The 16,837-nt window shown below is 52.8% G+C and overlaps 5 protein-coding genes across 5 annotated transcripts; 2 read left to right on the forward strand and 3 right to left on the reverse strand.

The window, feature by feature from the left end:
• The first annotated feature begins 149 nt into the window (after positions 1–149).
• Positions 150–868, forward strand: PSV08DRAFT_273898 (ribosomal protein P1). Its single transcript, XM_014221382.2, has 4 exons — positions 150–224; positions 282–359; positions 413–557; positions 614–868. The coding sequence occupies exons 1-4, from the start codon at positions 156–158 to the stop codon at positions 658–660; spliced, it is 339 nt and encodes a 112-aa protein (XP_014076857.1). The 5' UTR covers positions 150–155; the 3' UTR covers positions 661–868.
• A 646-nt stretch (positions 869–1,514) lies between these two features.
• On the reverse strand, positions 1,515–3,363 carry PSV08DRAFT_273918 (mitochondrial carrier domain-containing protein). The gene is made up of 8 exons (XM_014221383.1): positions 2,986–3,363; positions 2,892–2,926; positions 2,768–2,841; positions 2,493–2,711; positions 2,255–2,440; positions 2,051–2,196; positions 1,891–2,002; positions 1,515–1,840 (listed from the first exon to the last, which is right to left on the reverse strand). Exons 1-8 carry the CDS (start codon positions 3,160–3,162, stop codon positions 1,713–1,715), a joined length of 1,077 nt encoding a protein of 358 aa, XP_014076858.1. The 5' UTR covers positions 3,163–3,363; the 3' UTR covers positions 1,515–1,712.
• Positions 3,364–4,079: 716 nt separating this feature from the next.
• PSV08DRAFT_273938 (uncharacterized protein) lies at positions 4,080–4,940 on the reverse strand. Its single transcript, XM_014221384.2, has 3 exons — positions 4,866–4,940; positions 4,541–4,813; positions 4,080–4,480 (listed from the first exon to the last, which is right to left on the reverse strand). Exons 2-3 carry the CDS (start codon positions 4,655–4,657, stop codon positions 4,163–4,165), a joined length of 435 nt encoding a protein of 144 aa, XP_014076859.2. The 5' UTR covers positions 4,658–4,813; positions 4,866–4,940; the 3' UTR covers positions 4,080–4,162.
• Positions 4,941–5,315: 375 nt separating this feature from the next.
• On the forward strand, positions 5,316–7,150 carry PSV08DRAFT_368833 (uncharacterized protein; the record flags this gene model as incomplete). Its single annotated transcript, XM_014221385.2, has 2 exons — positions 5,316–6,845; positions 7,106–7,150. 2 exons carry the CDS (start codon positions 5,316–5,318, stop codon positions 7,148–7,150), a joined length of 1,575 nt encoding a protein of 524 aa, XP_014076860.2.
• Positions 7,151–9,990: 2,840 nt separating this feature from the next.
• On the reverse strand, positions 9,991–16,498 carry PSV08DRAFT_217429 (pentafunctional arom polypeptide). Its single transcript, XM_066092137.1, has 7 exons — positions 14,434–16,498; positions 13,146–13,431; positions 12,750–13,065; positions 12,512–12,676; positions 12,274–12,452; positions 11,167–12,217; positions 9,991–11,113 (listed from the first exon to the last, which is right to left on the reverse strand). Exons 1-7 carry the CDS (start codon positions 16,438–16,440, stop codon positions 10,411–10,413), a joined length of 4,707 nt encoding a protein of 1,568 aa, XP_065949554.1. The 5' UTR covers positions 16,441–16,498; the 3' UTR covers positions 9,991–10,410.
• Positions 16,499–16,837: the final 339 nt, after the last annotated feature.

A 16,837-nucleotide genomic window follows, 5' to 3' on the forward strand; every position in this document is an offset into this window, starting at 1 on the left:
ACCGAGGGGCAAAGTCAGCCTCCATCCTAAAATAGGCTAGACCGAGCTAAGCGAAGGACACCACTAGCGCCTTCCACACCATCAAACGAATTCAGCAGTCTGGAAACTACCACCACCTCGACCTCACGACCAATCTCACGATCACAACCGTCGCAATGTCTACCGCCGAGCTCGCCTCCTCCTACGCCGCTCTCATCCTCGCGGATGACGGTGTCGAGATCACTGTACGACTCCCGAGGTGCATCTGTGCAATTCCCGGGCACCATGGCTAATTTGAACAGGCCGACAAGCTCCAGTCTCTTATCAAGGCCGCAAAGGTCGAGGACGTCGAGCCCATCTGGACCTCCCTTTTCGCCAAGGTGCGCATTTCCGGTAATGCTGCGTTACAGGACAATTTCTGATGTGTAAATAGGCTCTTGAGGGCAAGGATGTCAAGGACCTACTCCTGAACGTTGGCTCAGGTGGCGGCGCTGCTGCCCCTGCTGCTGCTGGTGGCGCTGCCGCCGCTGGCGGTGCCGCTGACGCCGCACCAGCAGCCGAGGAGAAGAAGGAAGAGGGTACGTTGGCCCACACACAATGGCCATGGCAGATGATCCAACTAACACACCAACAGAGAAGGAGGAGTCCGACGAGGACATGGGCTTCGGTCTTTTCGACTAAGCGTCTTCTTTCTCTTCCTTTCTTCGACATTTGCCTTTATCGGGGTTGTACAACGGATTCATCAGCGGGCATATCCCCATTGCTGGGGTAGAAATAGTCACGACCTCTCCGTGACCACGGTTTTGCACACGGGCCCTCCCCGGAAGAAACAAAGACGGCGTCATGAGATATGTTAGGTCGGCAGGTCAATGAATACTTCGAAAAGCGCAATGTCGGGAGTCTCTCCGTGATACCCTAGGTGATGGCAACGGGCAGCGAAATGCCATGTCTTTAGAGGCTTCTCTACCCTCCAACAACCTTGCTATCGCAGCAGTGAAGTCAAGCTGTGTTGTTCAATTCGGGGCCAACCACTCATTTTTGGGGGGGTTTCTGTCTGCCATTTTTAGCGTTCATCTCTTGCACCCACCAACATGTGACTCAGTATTACCCCCATGTCCTAGCCTGTGCCCATTTTCTTTATTCCAGAAAATATCCACCTGACTGCTCCTCATCAATGCGGCATATAAAACCTTCTATTTACCGCTCGTTGCGCCATTTCACGTACCATCCTTGTCCTGAAGATAACACCCTAGTCCCACCTTGCATTACAGAAGGCGTCTGTGGATATGGGTAGGGTAATGGGGGTGCATGTAGTTCAGCCAGGTCTACAATTGCGTTTCTAACGCTGTGATTTTTTGTCGAGAATTATGGCATTTAGACTTGCTCAAGCCAGTATTGACGATTCATCCCTAAGTGGCATGGCAGTCCGACCTTATCGATTACAGCGATATCCTAAAGTAGAGGACGAAAGTGAATGCCCAAGTAAGTTGTGAGATAACTTCCTGTTTGTTATGGAACTGGCAAAAATGAAAGCTGAGTAGGCGATGGTAGAATCACCAGATGTCCTGTTTTTACGTGGATTGATATCTTGCAGCGTTTATCTGAATTTGACTTGATTGGTTGATGTGCCCATGATAAGATATCCAAAACACAATATCCTGTGTATCAATTTCCAGCTAAATATGTTATGCGCCTACTGGATGCCCTGTGTCGGCACAGTAAGGGATTCCCATTCAAACGCCGTTGGCACGCAGAAGCTCGTCGTCGTAAGTCATACTGTTAATGCGCTTCTTTGTGAGCTCGAATACAGTAAAGAAAATTGCGTTGACAATGCAGGAGCGAGACATCGATACACCCAGGCCTAGAGTTTGTCAGTAGCGAACCTGAAAAATCTCAATGACCTATTCTCACCTCGATACATCCGACGGTTGAAGAACTGAATCTTCGGACGAGTGGCCTTGTCTTTTCCTCCAACGAGGCAGTTGCGCTGATAGATGCTCTTGGCTGTATCGATGGGAAATATCTGAAATGACGGTCAGGTATGCCTTTCCCCCTTGCTGAGCGTACTTACACATGCCCAACTCACCAGCCCACAAAGACCACCAGCTATTACAACTGCCAACGGATGTGTGGGTGATGTCCCGCGTGCTTTTGCCAAAACCTGTTTCACACTCTCATACGTAATGAAGTAGATGCCGGTGCCGATCGAATCCCGAACTATGCAATGTCAGTTTTCTACATATTTTTCTCTGCCTTGTTGCTTTGGTTCACCCACGCAGATGCAAATGAAAGCCAGAATACAGGCCACTCCAACCCCGATGCCTGATCAGATTTTGTGCCGTCTTCCAGGTTCCTAAATTCTGGTAACTCTTCCGTATCGCTTCGTTCTTGCCGCCACCATCGTTACGCTCGGCCATAAGCACTGAAATTTGTGCGCTTAGTTTTGTCAGCTCGAACGGACCTAGAGGATATTTAGTTGGCTTCGCCTGCAAATGGAAACCCCTTCTCCGTACATGCAATGACTGTGATGGCTGCACCCGCATTCACCCCCGCCAGCCCAAAACATGTGACTGTCGAGAATGTGGGCCATGCATCTTTGGTATTCGCGATTACAAGTGGCGAACTCCCAGTAGTCTGGTAAATCCAGTTGTCAAGCGCATATTTGGAGCGCTGGTATATGGAGAAGGACACTGTGCGAACAAGCGTTATACTTGCGAGAGGAGACCAAACACCTGTGACGCGTGTATTAGAATGTATTCGATACGACGCGGAAACATGACTGGCTTACCACGGTAGAAACCGTGGAAACCCTCGGTTTTGTAGGTATGGCGGACGCAGTCGGCGAAAGAGTTGAACTTGTATCTGTTTAGCGTTAGTCGTAGGTTACGAGATAACAGGGGAAGCTGGCATACGCTTGCAGGCGGGTTTTGACAGAGTCGAGAGGATACTGGAAGCTATTAGTGCCTCAAAGCTCGGTAGCAGGCCATCATGAATGAGTTCTCTTACAGCAGCAAAGGTAGACAGGAGGCTACTGGAGCTCGCAGCGACCTCAGTCCTGTAGCGCTTTGTCCATCGCTTTGCCTGCTCGCTGCGCAAGACGGCTCTCGAGACGTCGGTCAGATCACGGGGCCTACTGGAAACGCCTCTTTGTAAATTTGGCCTCTCCCCCTCCTGCGTGGGCATACCGGCTATCGCTAGCTGTGGAAGACAGTGCTGTCTTCCTACGGCAATCGCGATCGGGCCAGCAGCCAGACAAGCTCCATGAAGACCGCTGCGTCGTCAGGCTCAGTGGGTTGCAGGAGTGCGCGCGATCGGTGTAACGTGGAAAGGTTGGTGGCAGAGAGGGAGGGTGGGCGACAATGGCGGAAGCTGCTGAGTGTGTATAGATTCGGAGCGTGGTGATGGAATGGTGGGGTTAAGCTCACACTCCAAAGCGGCTTAACCGTCACCGGAACCATGGCCTGATTGGCGCATGGCTGTGATCGACAAGCCGAATCGCACTTCAATGTGTCTCCCAGATCGCAGAAATGTCTCGTCCGCCGCACGCAAAAGGACGATCACTGCTTTGGCATTGGGCATGTGTATGCCCTTTTGATTGCCCATGCTGTCATCCTGCCAGAACTCGTTGTACAGGTGTGTAATTCAAGAGTGCCGGTGTGGAATGCGGGGTCGGTTCGCGCCTATGCGAAGCTGAACACCTACCCCAGTTCACATGCGTCGCAATAGCTCGGGCGAATCACGTTGGCCGTCTACTGCAGCCACAGTACTTGGGTAGGCATTCTCTGATTCACAGTCTTAACATCAAGTCGCCCGCTTGTACTAGGCCCTCCCTTTTCCACGCCGCGTCTTGCGCTCTCGCTACCCGACCTTGGCCATCCGACAGCAAGCCTCCATCTGTGACAGGACATGTATGACAAGAGGCTACCGGCCGCGGACCATGGTACGCGGGTTGAGTTAAGCTCATCGGCATCCGCAGCCATGCTCCTTTCCGATACCACATCACATTCGAGATGTTATATCCAGCTCCAAGAAATATTGAGATTTAGGTCACACGTTGAATAATCTTGTGCACGTAGGCACCCATCCTCAACCCTGGTGATTTTCCATACATCAGCTCAGCCAAGTTCCTCCTGCGGAGCAGTCTGACAGCTGCCATGGCCAGCTCTACCTCTTCTTGGCTACATCAGTCTTTCTTGCCTATGATCTTCCTCAACTCCGCATCGTTTTCCGATCTCTCGGCCGACACCTTTTGATTCTCCTTGGCCTTGTGCTGTTTCTTCCTACGCATGTCTCCCAGTAGCGCCTCTCCAAACGTTCCCCTATCATCGTCCAATCTCTCAATTTGCCCGTGCCGCCTCAAGCTCTCTTTGTGCCAACTGATCTGACCTCCATCTGCCTCCCGGTGCTTTTGCGCATTGAGCTTGGCGGCACGTATTGACGTTCGAGCGTAAACGAACAGCAGTCCGGCCATAGTAAAGGCAGCTAGTGGTGCCATGACCGTCTGTATACGGGTCAGAGAAAACGCTGTAGGTGCATCCTACTTCCGGCAGAGAAATCTTACACGACCATTGATGATACCACGGTTCCGAGAAAACCGTGCTGATGCATTGCCAGGTGCGGCTTTGGGGACTTCACTCAACCCATCAGCGGCTTTGGGCATGGAAAGCCTGCCTCCCATTGCTGAAGAGTTGGAGTAAGTGTGACTCGAGAATGATATGCTCAATCGTACACGCGATCAAGTACGCAGTGTCAAAGTTCACAGTGGAGATGGCGTGATACGGTTGTGAATTGTCGGGTTTGCTTTAGCACTCCGGATCCAGGGAAAGTTTTGCTGCTGTCATTTGTTGGCATGTTTATCCCACCAACAATCCCAGAGTCGGCCTCACATGGGTGAATATGCAATTGCTTTGGTGTAGTAGGCGCGTGCGGGCGCAGTAGGTGGAGCTCAAAAACGATGAGGTAATTGTCAGAGTAGCTATCGCAAGCGGTATAGCGTAAGTACGCACCCTTACTAGCCGACCAAGATCGCGTCATCGTCTGTTGATTCCATAAGCGCAAAACCGCAAAACTTCTGCATAATCAAAAGTGGCGTGCCTCGGCAACCTTGCTTCCTTTGCGTTGTCATCGTAGGTCTAGCCCTTTTCTTTCCCATTGCTGCTACCTAGGAATCTTTCCAGGGGCTGCACAACAGCAAGACGTAGCTGCACGACTGTGTCCGCATAATCCAGGCTTACTAAAGTAATCCAGAACCGTCCTTAAACACGGTGGTGCATTTTCGGCTTGGGTGTGTTGTCGTCATAATATAAGCACCTGCTGGCACCCGATCTGCAATCTTAATGCAAAGAACCACAGCTTATAGACTGCGAGCTCTATCTGCGAGTCTCCATACCCTTACCCCTCCATCCACAAGACACACCATTCAGTCCCGACCCCACTTCCAGTCTCCACGAACCGCAGTGGCATCCTCACGCTTAGCAAACCTCTCGTCTCACTTCTCGACAACGAGTCTCAAGATGTCGGCCGAGACCAAGGAGTGTGATTACCTAGTAATCGGTATTGGTAGTGGGGGTATCGCCTCCGGCCGACGAGCCGCCAAACACGGCGCAAAGGTCATTGCTGTCGAGTCGAAACGATATGGTGGTACTTGTGTTAATGTAGGCTGTGTACCGAAGAAAGTGACTTGGAATGCGGCGGCAATTGCAGAGACTTTCAAGGACGCATCCGCATACGGCTTCAACGTTGGCGGGGTACCGGAATTCGACTGGTCATACTTCAAAAAGAAGCGGGATGACTATGTTACTCGCCTGAATGGTATCTACGAGAACAATCTAAACAAGGACGAGATTGAGCACCTGAGGGGGCGTGCAAAATTTGTCGCAAAGGATGAGGTTGAAGTTGCACTGAATGAAGGAGGCACTCAGCGCATCAAGGCGAAACACATACTCATCGCAACTGGCGGACGCCCAATGATCCCTGATATTCCTGGAAAGGAACTCTGCATCGACAGCGACGGGTTCTTCGAGCTTGAGAAGCAGCCAAAGAGTATCGCAACAAGCGGCGCAGGATACATCGGTGTCGAGATGACGGGCATGCTACACGCTCTCGGCACCAAAACACACTTTTTCATTCGCGGCCAGAAGCTCCTCCGAAGCTTCGATCCCATGATTCAGGACACCGTGACCCAAGAGTACGAGCGTCAAGGCATCAACCTATACAAGGGTACACAGATTACGAAAGTAGAGGATATTGGAAATGGAATGAAGCGTGTCACCTACCAGGAAACAGAGAGCAAAAAGGAATCCACTGTCGAGGTTGAGACTGTCCTTTTCGCGACAGGACGTGTGCCTGAAATCGAAGACCTCAAAATCAAGGATTTTGGCATCAAGGTCAACGACAAGAACCACATCGTTACTGATGAATACCAGAACACGTCCATTCCCAACGTCTATGCCATCGGTGACGTCTGCGACCGCGGTTTCGAACTTACACCCGTCGCCATCGCCGCTGGCCGCCGCCTGTCTGACCGCCTCTTCAACAACCAGCCCGACGCCCGCCTTGTATACGAGAACATTCCCTCTGTCGTCTTTGCTCACCCAGAAATCGGCTCGATTGGAATGACTGAGCCCGCGGCCCGCGAAAAGTATGGCGATAAGATCAAGATTTACAAGACGGAATTCAAGGCAATGTACTTTGCCATGATGGATCAAGAGCACAAGCAGCCCACGGCATACAAGATCATTTGTGCAGGCCCAGAGGAGAAAGTAGTTGGTCTACACATCCTTGGCCAGGGAAGCAGTGAGATCCTGCAAGGATTCGGCGTAGCGATCAAGATGGGTGCTACCAAGAAGGATTTCGACAGCTGTGTGGTACGTATCTTTATCTCTCTCTCTCCCTACATCTTCCTTCCCTTCCTTCCATCTCTCGTTCTGGACGGCTATTCCGTGCCTGCATATGCAGGCGGTTTGCACACCCCCTGGTAAATGCGTGCGAATATGTGCCCACGCCTGCAGGGGGGTGGGAATTAACAGGAAAAGTCGTGGAAGCCACACAATCAAGGGGTTTGACACGTTGTTTAATATACACCATGCATGGATCTGCTAACAAATGGCGTCTTTTTCTTCAACAGGCAATCCATCCGGTCTCCGCCGAGGAGCTCGTCACCATGACCTAGAAAGCTGGGAGGACACCTGGACTACTTTTCTTGTGGAAATTCGTGCGAGAACATAAGTTTGCTTGTGTCGCATTTAGTATTTTCGCCTGCTTCTATCGATTAGACGACGGTTTGGGATTAGAAGAACGTCGAGAATATAGGAAAGCTTGAATGGCACTAGGAACAATTTTGAACGATGCTGGTGAGACTATGCAATTGGGTTTTTTTTGCTACGCGCGTTTTTCTCTCTCTATATCTCTCTCTTTGTCTTTACTTTCTACATGTCGTCATTCCTCCTATCCCCCACCAAATTCCACATGGTATGTGATCCACCCCCTCCCAATAACGTCCGCTGCACAAGACCCCCGATCCCGCCCCCCTTCACAAAAACTCGATTGCGATTGTTCCATGGTACCGATATGGCAAGTGCCGCCCTTGACGAGATATGAGAAAGAAAAAAATAGACCCCTACATACCTGCAGCCCCAGACCTCCAAGCCCTTGGACAAGTGCTTATCCTGCGCCCCCGCCGTCCGGGCGCCCGTATGCACCATGAGGAAGTAAAGTAGTACGTGCGTTCTTTTATTTTTGCTCTCTTTCGTTTTCGCCCCCCTACCCCTTATCTAACGTTTTTCTTTTCCTTTTCCCCACCCATCCACACCTCTCCACGATGCACAGGTTCATTGAACGAGATTCGACAGGGGGGGTTGTCTGGCTAAGCGCGCACACATGGAATATAGTTATGTGTGTGTCGGTCGATCGGGGGCGGGGGTGCGCCCTTCTTAATCGGGCACCGAAGGATGGATGCGAAGATCAAACAACCCAAGAAAAAAAATTATATTTGACAATGTTTACATTGTAGATGCCTGGCTTGCACCAAGGGTCTTGACCTTCAATTGCATTGTCTTAGCTTCTGTTTCTTCTCATATTCATTCTTGCTGCTATGAGATGGCAAGCAAAGCGAGGCGATAAAGACCGTATTGATTCCGTACTGTGTGAACCCACTTGTCTACATGCGCTCACATGCATACACCCGGTGGGAGATTTTCTGGAACAAAACAAAACGTTAACGCTCTGCAACATCGCGTTATGCCAACGAGTCAGAAGGGCCACGTGGGGCTACATTTCTTCCTACTTTCCTGCCTTGGTGATTCCCCATATCTTAGTACAGTTTTGTTTTTCTTCTTTGTTGGCCCTTGCTGTAGAAATGCGGGGAAAGAAAGAGGAGAAGAGGGGTGTGTCTACATAGTGTTTCTTCTTGCAGCACTTTATTTCTCCAAGCGCTCGTAAATGACTTGTTCGCTGCTACTCATGTGGGATCGTGGGGTTGCATGGGGTCCACAGATCTAATAATGTAGCTTCATTATTACACATGTGCGGGAAGTATATTTCTGGGGTAAGAGAGAGAGCGGCTTCGGAGGAGGGGTGGGAGAGATACTTGCTACTTAGAGAATGAGAGTAGTAGGGGTGTGTGTGCGTGCCTGCATTGTCGGTCTGATTCTCGGTGCCATCTCCGTCTTTCGCCTCAACCTTCCACATGCAACACACACACACGTGTGTGCACGCACTCATAGTATGTAACCAGAGAGATCCATGTTTCATCTGTTACGCAAGTGGCCGTGACTGCTGACCCCATCGCCTCTGCCGCTGGTGGTGATTGTGGTGCTGACTGTGCATACTCTAGGTTCAGTAGACTCATCATACGTAATGAACTCAGTTCGCCAGGTTTGTGCCCTGCGTTCGTTCAGCGGGTCCTCCCCCGCGTTCACTGCATCCGCACATCCGCTTAGGAAAGCCCATCAAATGGAGGGGGGGAGACTGGGGTGTACCTCTCGGTTGCGTGAATTATGCATCCTTCGGCGCATGGAACGAACGATATACCACCGGCAATAGTCGATTCGAATAGACGGTGGTGACCTATCGAAACATACGATAATGTTACGACTGTCACACCTCTTTGTCTGCCTCTAGCCATGTGATGTGAGGTTATGACCGGGGTGTTGTGGTTACCATGTTGTGTCGTTGGCTGTCTGTAGTAGATGTTCTTCATCAAACCATTGCTGTATCAATGTATCAACGTATGTGGACGGGGGATTCCATTCCTCCAATTAAACTTTCAGATCGCACTCGTCTCTAGCCGTTGTAGCTCGTATCGCAGCGCCACATTGTCCTACAGACCTAGGAGACATAGTCCTCTGCGCGTAATAGCCAGCCACACCGATGGAGAGGATTTTGGCAACGGAGCGCGTTCTCCGCGTTGATACGAGAAGTTCGTCCCAGATTGCCTCATGCACTTTGTGGTAAGCCAGGATTGTCCAGACATGGGTATTGCATGAATTCCGCACACGAACGATGAATCGCGTTACGAACGACACCTCGTGCCTGCATCAAACAGCTACCCTGACGTCTTGTGTCCATGGGTTTGCGGGTCACGATTGCCAAATTAATTACCGTTATGCTTCTGTAGAGCAAATAGAAGTATGCGCTTGATTTCGTGCCCACCAAGATGCTCATGGTTGCCGCAAAGTGTGTCCCTGAAGGTTGTGTCTGGGGAGGGGGGGAAAGCTGGGGTCCCCAGTCGCCGCGGTTGAACCCCGGGTTATTTACATGCAAGATTTCCCGCTAGAAGCATCTCACCAAAGGTGACATAGTTTAGTTCACTTTAGTTGCGAAAACGAACCCGTCCTCATGCAAGTTGAACCGAATGGGCATCGGTCGCGCTCAACGGCTGCCCTGCTATACGAGGTAGTGAAGCCGCTGCTCGACACATGCTCAACGCCCACCTGCACATCGGAAGCGACCCCGCCAAAGATAGATTACGGCACTCTGAATGCAAAGAAGTGGATCCATGTCGTGATGGAGTTGATGGTGCGGAGCCGGCGATAATTGATGATGCCGGCTTGCCGCAAGAAAGCGCCTTGTGAATTACTTGTCGACGAAGATTATACAAGTTTATATGTAATTGCCGTAAAGTAGAGTTTGACCCGCCCGTATGTCCCCCAACCGCTGAGAAGCTAGCCTTTCTCTAATCCGAATGCCCCCAGTTTTGCGCCGCGCTGATTTTGAAATGCGTCAAGATTTTGGATTCCATGTGAATTTTGGTGATCGGAAATGAAACCTGATAACAGCTGTCAAAGCTATTACAAACATGTAGATGAAACTGAAAATGCGTCCAAGTACGGAAACCCTGTACTGTTTGGAGAATGTTCGCCCCGGTAATCCGTCGTGATATTGCGAGGTTGCCACCTCCGAGAATTTGAGCCTATTGAAGGCTTGCGCATATTAACCACTCTGTCCACTCAAGAAGAAATCTAGCTCGCTCGGGCCGCCTCTGCTAACCTCATTCTCTGCAAGCTGCTCAAGCAAACTCAGAAACGGATCCTTGCTATCAGGATCGGTATGCGCTGAAGCGCCTGATGTGCTGCCTGCCCCGGGAGTTGGCTGCTGGTCGTACGGAGGCGGCGGCATACTGAGCACAGGATCGAAATTGATTGAATGGTGATGTTGGTCTTGGTTGAGGTTTGCTGGCCGAGGAACCGGTGATGGCGCTAAACTTGCAAATTGCGGTAATGGAGAGAAGGAAAAGTTTGGTGAGAAAGGGAGAGCGAGTCCACCGCCGCTGAGGTTTGGGGGGTTCAGTGAATTGTTTGGTACTGGTGGTGTGCAGGGAGGTAGACTAGAGTCAGTAGGGGCCTTGGTATCTCCAGGGCTCGAGTTTGACTCTGAAGTTTCGCTCTCAGAAGGCCTATGTGTATGTACAGCCGGTGGCAGATGGGTGGCCAATGTGGGTGTTGGAGGTAGAGGTTGCGATTGGGCTGATGCTTTGGAAGAAGAAATGGTTGCTCTCCGCCTCTTGTTTGGATGGCTACTTGAGTAATGAGAGCGCTGCGATGGAACTTGTTGTTTTTGGTATCCCTGGATGTTTCCAATGACGCCGCTGGTCATGTACATGTTGTTGCGTTGCTCGATGTTGAAGGTTGCCAGGCTAAGTGAATCGTCAGTAAACAGCTTTCTAGTCTACCTAGCTCTCCTACTCACCCTTCGTTCATAGACTCAATAGCAATGTCCATGAATGTGATGTGCGCCCCATCAAAGACTTGGCCAGGATATCTATCGAAAAAGTCCTCAAGCTGGAATACCGGAGCATATCGCATCGGGTTGCTTGCCAGAGATTGGACAAGCTCTGAATGACATCCGTAAATGGCTTGCAGAGTGTCTCGTTGGTGCTGAACACTCGCCCAGACGAAGCGAAGCTCAGAGAGCTGTTGCATCTCACGCGAGAGAAACTCTGCACTCACTGAGAAGACCTCGCCTTCTCGACTTGGATAGTGTGCACCATGAACGTGGATAGTGCCTGCGGTGCACACACAATAGCCGATAAAAGCTGGCCAGTCCATGATAGAGGAGGCTCTTCCAATCTCAACGAGTTCGGCAATGGCGTTTGCGTGGAGAAAGCACAAATTGGTGGCTTCGATTTGCCAGGGCTGATGCTGAGACGTCCCTGACAACTCGGCTAGATCGACAGGAAGAAAAGGCCGGTAGATGAGACAATGTATAAGATGATAAACCAGCTTGCTAAGAACCAGTATGGTGCTGTCGGGCTGGCCAAAGAGAGCGTCAATGGATGTAAACGTGTCCTGCGTGTCCGAGGCCCATGTGTCGAGTTCTTGGCGGATTTTGGATAGGTTGGATAATGAATGCCAGGGAAAGTGTGAGTCGCCCTTTACACCGCCTGCTGCAAGGTAGCGATTGGTTATGCCTAGGATCCGTGATATACCAATCAGCATACCCATGCTTCCCTGTCCTCCTTTTCCAGTGCCGCCCATGTACTGCAGGTTGCATCCATTTGGAAAATAGTCACCGTCGATTAGCATTCCACCCGGGTGGAGCTGCCAGCTGGGCATTCGGAGTACAATGGATTCATCTGCGATTAATGAAGGTCGCTTGGAGCCGGTTGCAGCAAAACGATCCATGAGGTAACATGACCAGAAAAGTCGCCGTCGGCCTTCTCGTTCGGCCGATGTAACCTTGACGACGGTGGGCAGCTCGCGATGGAGATCGAGGGCGAAGACCATGCTGATGGCCGAACCTATCGAAATCAGTATTAGCTCCACGGGATTTTGGCTTGGGTGGCGCGATGCATACTCAGCAGCATAAAGGCTTTTTTGCCCTTGCCCAGCTGGAAACTTGCTTGCGACAGCAGCATGAGCGTCTGCAAGGCCTCGATCGAGGGCTCGTCAATGTCAAGCTCTAGCCGAGCGCGGCGGGCATACTCTTGTCCGATTCGCACAGCAGCGCCGTATCCGCCAAAGTGGGGCGCATATCTGGGGTTAATGAATTAACGTTGTTCTGCTATGCTCAGGGGTGGATGAAACCAACATACCTGGCACTCACGGCATAAATGGCATAGGCTAAGTGTCCGGGTAGTTGATTGGCCTGTAATCGCTGTCTCGTGGTCGACTCATCTAGGACGTAGTAGGGTTTGCCGTGTATTCTAGCAAAGTAGGTATCGAGAAGGAGATCTGGGGACAGGCTGGGTGATTGCACGCTAGAGATTGTTATTAGTCAGCCACAGGGGTAGGTGGGCAAGAGGCGAGGTGCTGCTTCCAGCTACCACCTACCTTGGTTCAATGGGCGACATGAGTTGGGATGCATGGCTTGTGGAGTTTGCGGAAATGTGTGGGGTTGGGTGGAGTGGCTGAGACTTTGGGGCATCTGATGGCTTCCTGTCGACAGTGGTGGTGTCTTGGGCGGAGGCGGTAGTCGAGGTAGTGGCAGTTGCAGTTGCTGTTGTGGTGGTGGTGGTGGCCGCGGGGTTGGCCTCGCCTAGGTCATCGCTCTTTCCTTCAGAGACCAGGCGCTTTTCCAGGCCGTCGACACGCTTCAAAAGGGCTTCGAGAACGTCGGTTTTGGGGCCTCTCTTCTTTGGCACGGCGTCTGTTGGGCGCGGTCAGCTCAGCTTACGGTTGAATACGGACGGGTGGCGCTCGGGGATGGAGAGCGTACCATAGATACACGGGCAGTTGAAGACTTGACAGGCTTCACAGGTTGGGCGAGTGCGGTTGCATTTGATCTGTAGCCCATGGTGAGCAGGCAGGCGATGGTGGTGGTCGTGGAGAGGACAAGTACCTTTCGCTTTCTGCAACTCTTGCAATTCATGGCCTCCCGGGGTTCGTTTGAGACTCGGCGGGCAGGCAGTCTGTCGATGCCAATCTGAGGTCTGGCCATTGCGGCAGCCAGGGACTGGGAGACTTCGGTGGACATGGCGACGCTATTACGATGGGGCGGCGGACCATAAGCATTCTCTGGGCAGCAAAAAGGCGGGAGCAGTAGTATGAACAGGACGTTGGGAAGAAGAAAACATGACCCCAGAAAGACAGCGTAAGTATGTACGATAATAGTCCAAATTAAAGCCGCGGGCGGTGGAGACGGGCAGGGGAGGGGGTTGTGCGCGGACTGCGAGGCTTGATGAAGCGGGAGCGAGCGCCCACGCACGGCGATGCGACTCGGTCGGCAGGCCGGCAGGGACAAGGGCAGAGGGCCGAGGGAGGGGGGAATGAGAAGGGCACGCGTGATGGCGATCACGGGCTGTCTAGCCCAGGAGGGTAGAGCAGCCTCTGGTGGTGGGAGGGTGTGTGGGTGGGTGTGTGCAAGTACCGGTCGGGGTGCAGCAGTCGCGCAACCGCTGGGCCGAAGGGCGATGACGGCGCTGGCGGCGCTGGGCTGGGTGGCAGCAGCACGGAGGCCTGGATGAGAAGGGCTGGGATGGCATGCTCGAGGGCATGGTGCCGGGGTGCCTCGGTCCAGTGGTCCAGTACGCGGTCGCCAGAGCCCCCCTCCCCGTCCCCCATGCATGGGCTGTATCTGCAATTTAGCGCTTTTGATTGCGCTCGTCTGACGCAGCCAGGTCGTTGCAGGCATAGTGCCGGACGGCCTCGCTTCTTCTGTTCTGGAAATCTGGGGTATCGCCCGCACGCCAATCACTCGCGCCCACACTCACCGTCCCCCCGGTTGCCGCTACGCTTGCGGTTACTCGCCTGCCTTCCTTCACCCACTCCCGCTCATTCACACACACACAAGTGTGCATGCACTGCACCCAGGCACTCACGCCTCTTGCACGAGAACCGCCCCCCGTCTCGCATCCTGCATCATCATCCATCGCCTTGCCAGACACGTTCTGCATGTGATTGTGCTTGCTTGCTTGCTTGTTCATTGCCTATCTGCAGTGCCCACCATCCATCCCCTCCGGCTGCAAATTTAAAAGTGCCCCCGCCCACACGCCAGTCGCACAAAGTCATAGCACACGTTTTGTCCAACCAGCTTCCTAATCGTCTCCACCGTCGTCCATGCAGACACATCAGCAATCCCATACGCTGTCCAGCCTGCCGACGTTGCAATCTCCAGTGTGTCCACCTTGCGCGGCCCACTTGCCAGGTCGACAAACACCTTGCCTGCTGTCTTGGTGCCCACCGCTCCGAGTGCCTTGGGGCTGCCTTCGGGACTGCCGTTACGCCCAGCCACCCGATAATGCTTCAGCAGTGGCACCACCAGCAGCGACTTCTCCGCCGGCAGTGCTGAGATGATCACAAACGGCTGCTGCAGCCGCTTGACATCTTCAATCGACCGCACCGGCGACACGTCAGTAGACAATGGCCCATGTGACTTGAACCCAATCGTGTAGATAGGCCCGATGCCCAAGTTCTTCAGTGCGAAAATAGACGCCGATGCATCCCCTTCGTTGTTGGCTAGCAACAACGCTGCTTGTCCGCTGTATGCCGACGGTACAAAGTCGCGTGTCAGTGTTGCTCGTATCCCCTTCCACCGAGTATTGTCACCAATCAGCGATGCATTGCTACTTCCCGGTGGCACTAACACCGTATCAACCTGGCCAATAGCCCGCGCCGCATTCGACAGCGAGGGTAGGTATGGCGCAGACGCTCCCAGCGGTGGGTTGATATAGGCCCCCCCAAAGTTGTTGCGCCGGAGAATGTGCTCAATGGATGCCTTTGGCCCTCTCTCGGCAAAGCTAAATGAATGCGGCAGGCTAAGCTCATTGAAGCATTTCTCAAAAAACATGGCCTGCGCCGTCGACCGGAAGCTCCCAATCCCGTATATATCTCGCTTCGGCATCTGGCCCATGGTGTGCAGAGCCGCATTGATCTCGGCTGCACTCAGCTGCCCCGGCGCTGCAATCATGGGCAACAGTGGGTGCGTAATGGGCGTGAATATCTTGTTTAGAGTCCTCGACAGCTGACCCATGGGCCCCATGTTGAGTCCAGAAAAGGGTGGGTGCGGGTACTTGGCCTGAATCGTCGACCGGAAGTACTCGAGCTCGTAGTTCTCCTGCATCGAGTTGACCAGGGCATACATCTTGACAATGTCCCCATACACCGCCCCCATCTCGAACAGCCTCTGCGTTTCAGGCGACGTCCACTTGAAGGTGCCCGAGAAGTCGTGGAAGGCCGATATGATTTTCGTGCATGCCTTGTTCTCAGCCAACTTCTTTCGGATTTCCTCTGGCAACCACAGCTCCACGTCAATGTACTCGCAGCCCCATTGTATCGCGCGCGCAAGGTATCGGTAGTAGAGCGAAGGGTCGTCCATGGGGAACCGACCATTCTCCTTGGTGCACCTCGTCGTAAAGATGATGGGCAGCTCGGTGCGCTGGCGCAACACCATGACCTGCTCGCCCACATACTTGAGGCTGGGCACCTTGCTGATGGCCCCGTCTGCCAGAGGTTCTTGGAGCAAGTCGACTCGAATCTCTATCGCATCCGCACCAACCGACAGGATATCCAAATTCGGAAGCGCGGCATGGACGTCAGGGAACGTGGTCGAGATTAACGTCGTTCGCGCCTTCTTGGTAAGGTCGCGGTGGGGGCCAATCTGGCCTAGGATAAAGGAGAGGTAGCGCGAAACGTCTCGACGGAAAAAGGGTGATCGTGTGTAGAGGTATTCATAGTCGCATCGGTCGGTAATGCTTTCGTCCAGCTCGTAGCTTCCGTCCACCCGGTGCGTGTTGATCAACAGCCTGGAACGATCCCAGCTGTCCAAGTGCGGCTTTGCAACCAAGCTGCTCAACCCATACACTGTTTCCTTTGGGCCGGCCAGCGCGTCCTCCATGGACGACGCCAACTCCCATCTCTGTCCCAAAACATCTGCAATTGTGTCCACAATGCTCTCCTCGCCCTCGTTGTGCAGAATCAGGAGCGCGGGTCGGGCGCCATGTGGAATCTCCTGCACGTCAATGACCATGCCTTCTTTCAGGTGAGGGGAGGTCATGCCCCCGGCAGTCTGCACCATGGTGGCCATGGGTGAAGAAGATAAAGTTGGGTACTGTTCTTGTTCTCGCTTTCGATTAGCCGTAAGTGTTGAAGCCGTTGATGCGGTGCTGGATCTCGGCGAGGATGCGACGGGCGGAATACAACTGGCAAACTGCAACAACCGTCGCTACCATCTCCAAAGCGTCGACGAGGCTGAGGCAGTTGGGGTGCGTCTGGAGAAATACGAGCGCCTCACAGTGAGCGCTGTACTAGATTCATCCGTGGGGGGGTGGGATGCAGGGCTGGCTTTTGATTTAATCGCAGTGCGTGTGAGGTTTGGAGATAGAGAGATAGCACCATGTCCTGAACAGAAGTGGAAGCCCCAAGCCTCCGCAAACCGCGCGCGTTTGTTCGCTTCAGAGCCGTCCTATGGCTGGACGGTGAAT

Source organism: Bipolaris maydis (assembly GCF_028858645.1).
Source record: "Bipolaris maydis strain C4 unplaced genomic scaffold PSV08scaffold_3, whole genome shotgun sequence".
Classification (NCBI taxonomy): domain Eukaryota; kingdom Fungi; phylum Ascomycota; class Dothideomycetes; order Pleosporales; family Pleosporaceae; genus Bipolaris; species Bipolaris maydis.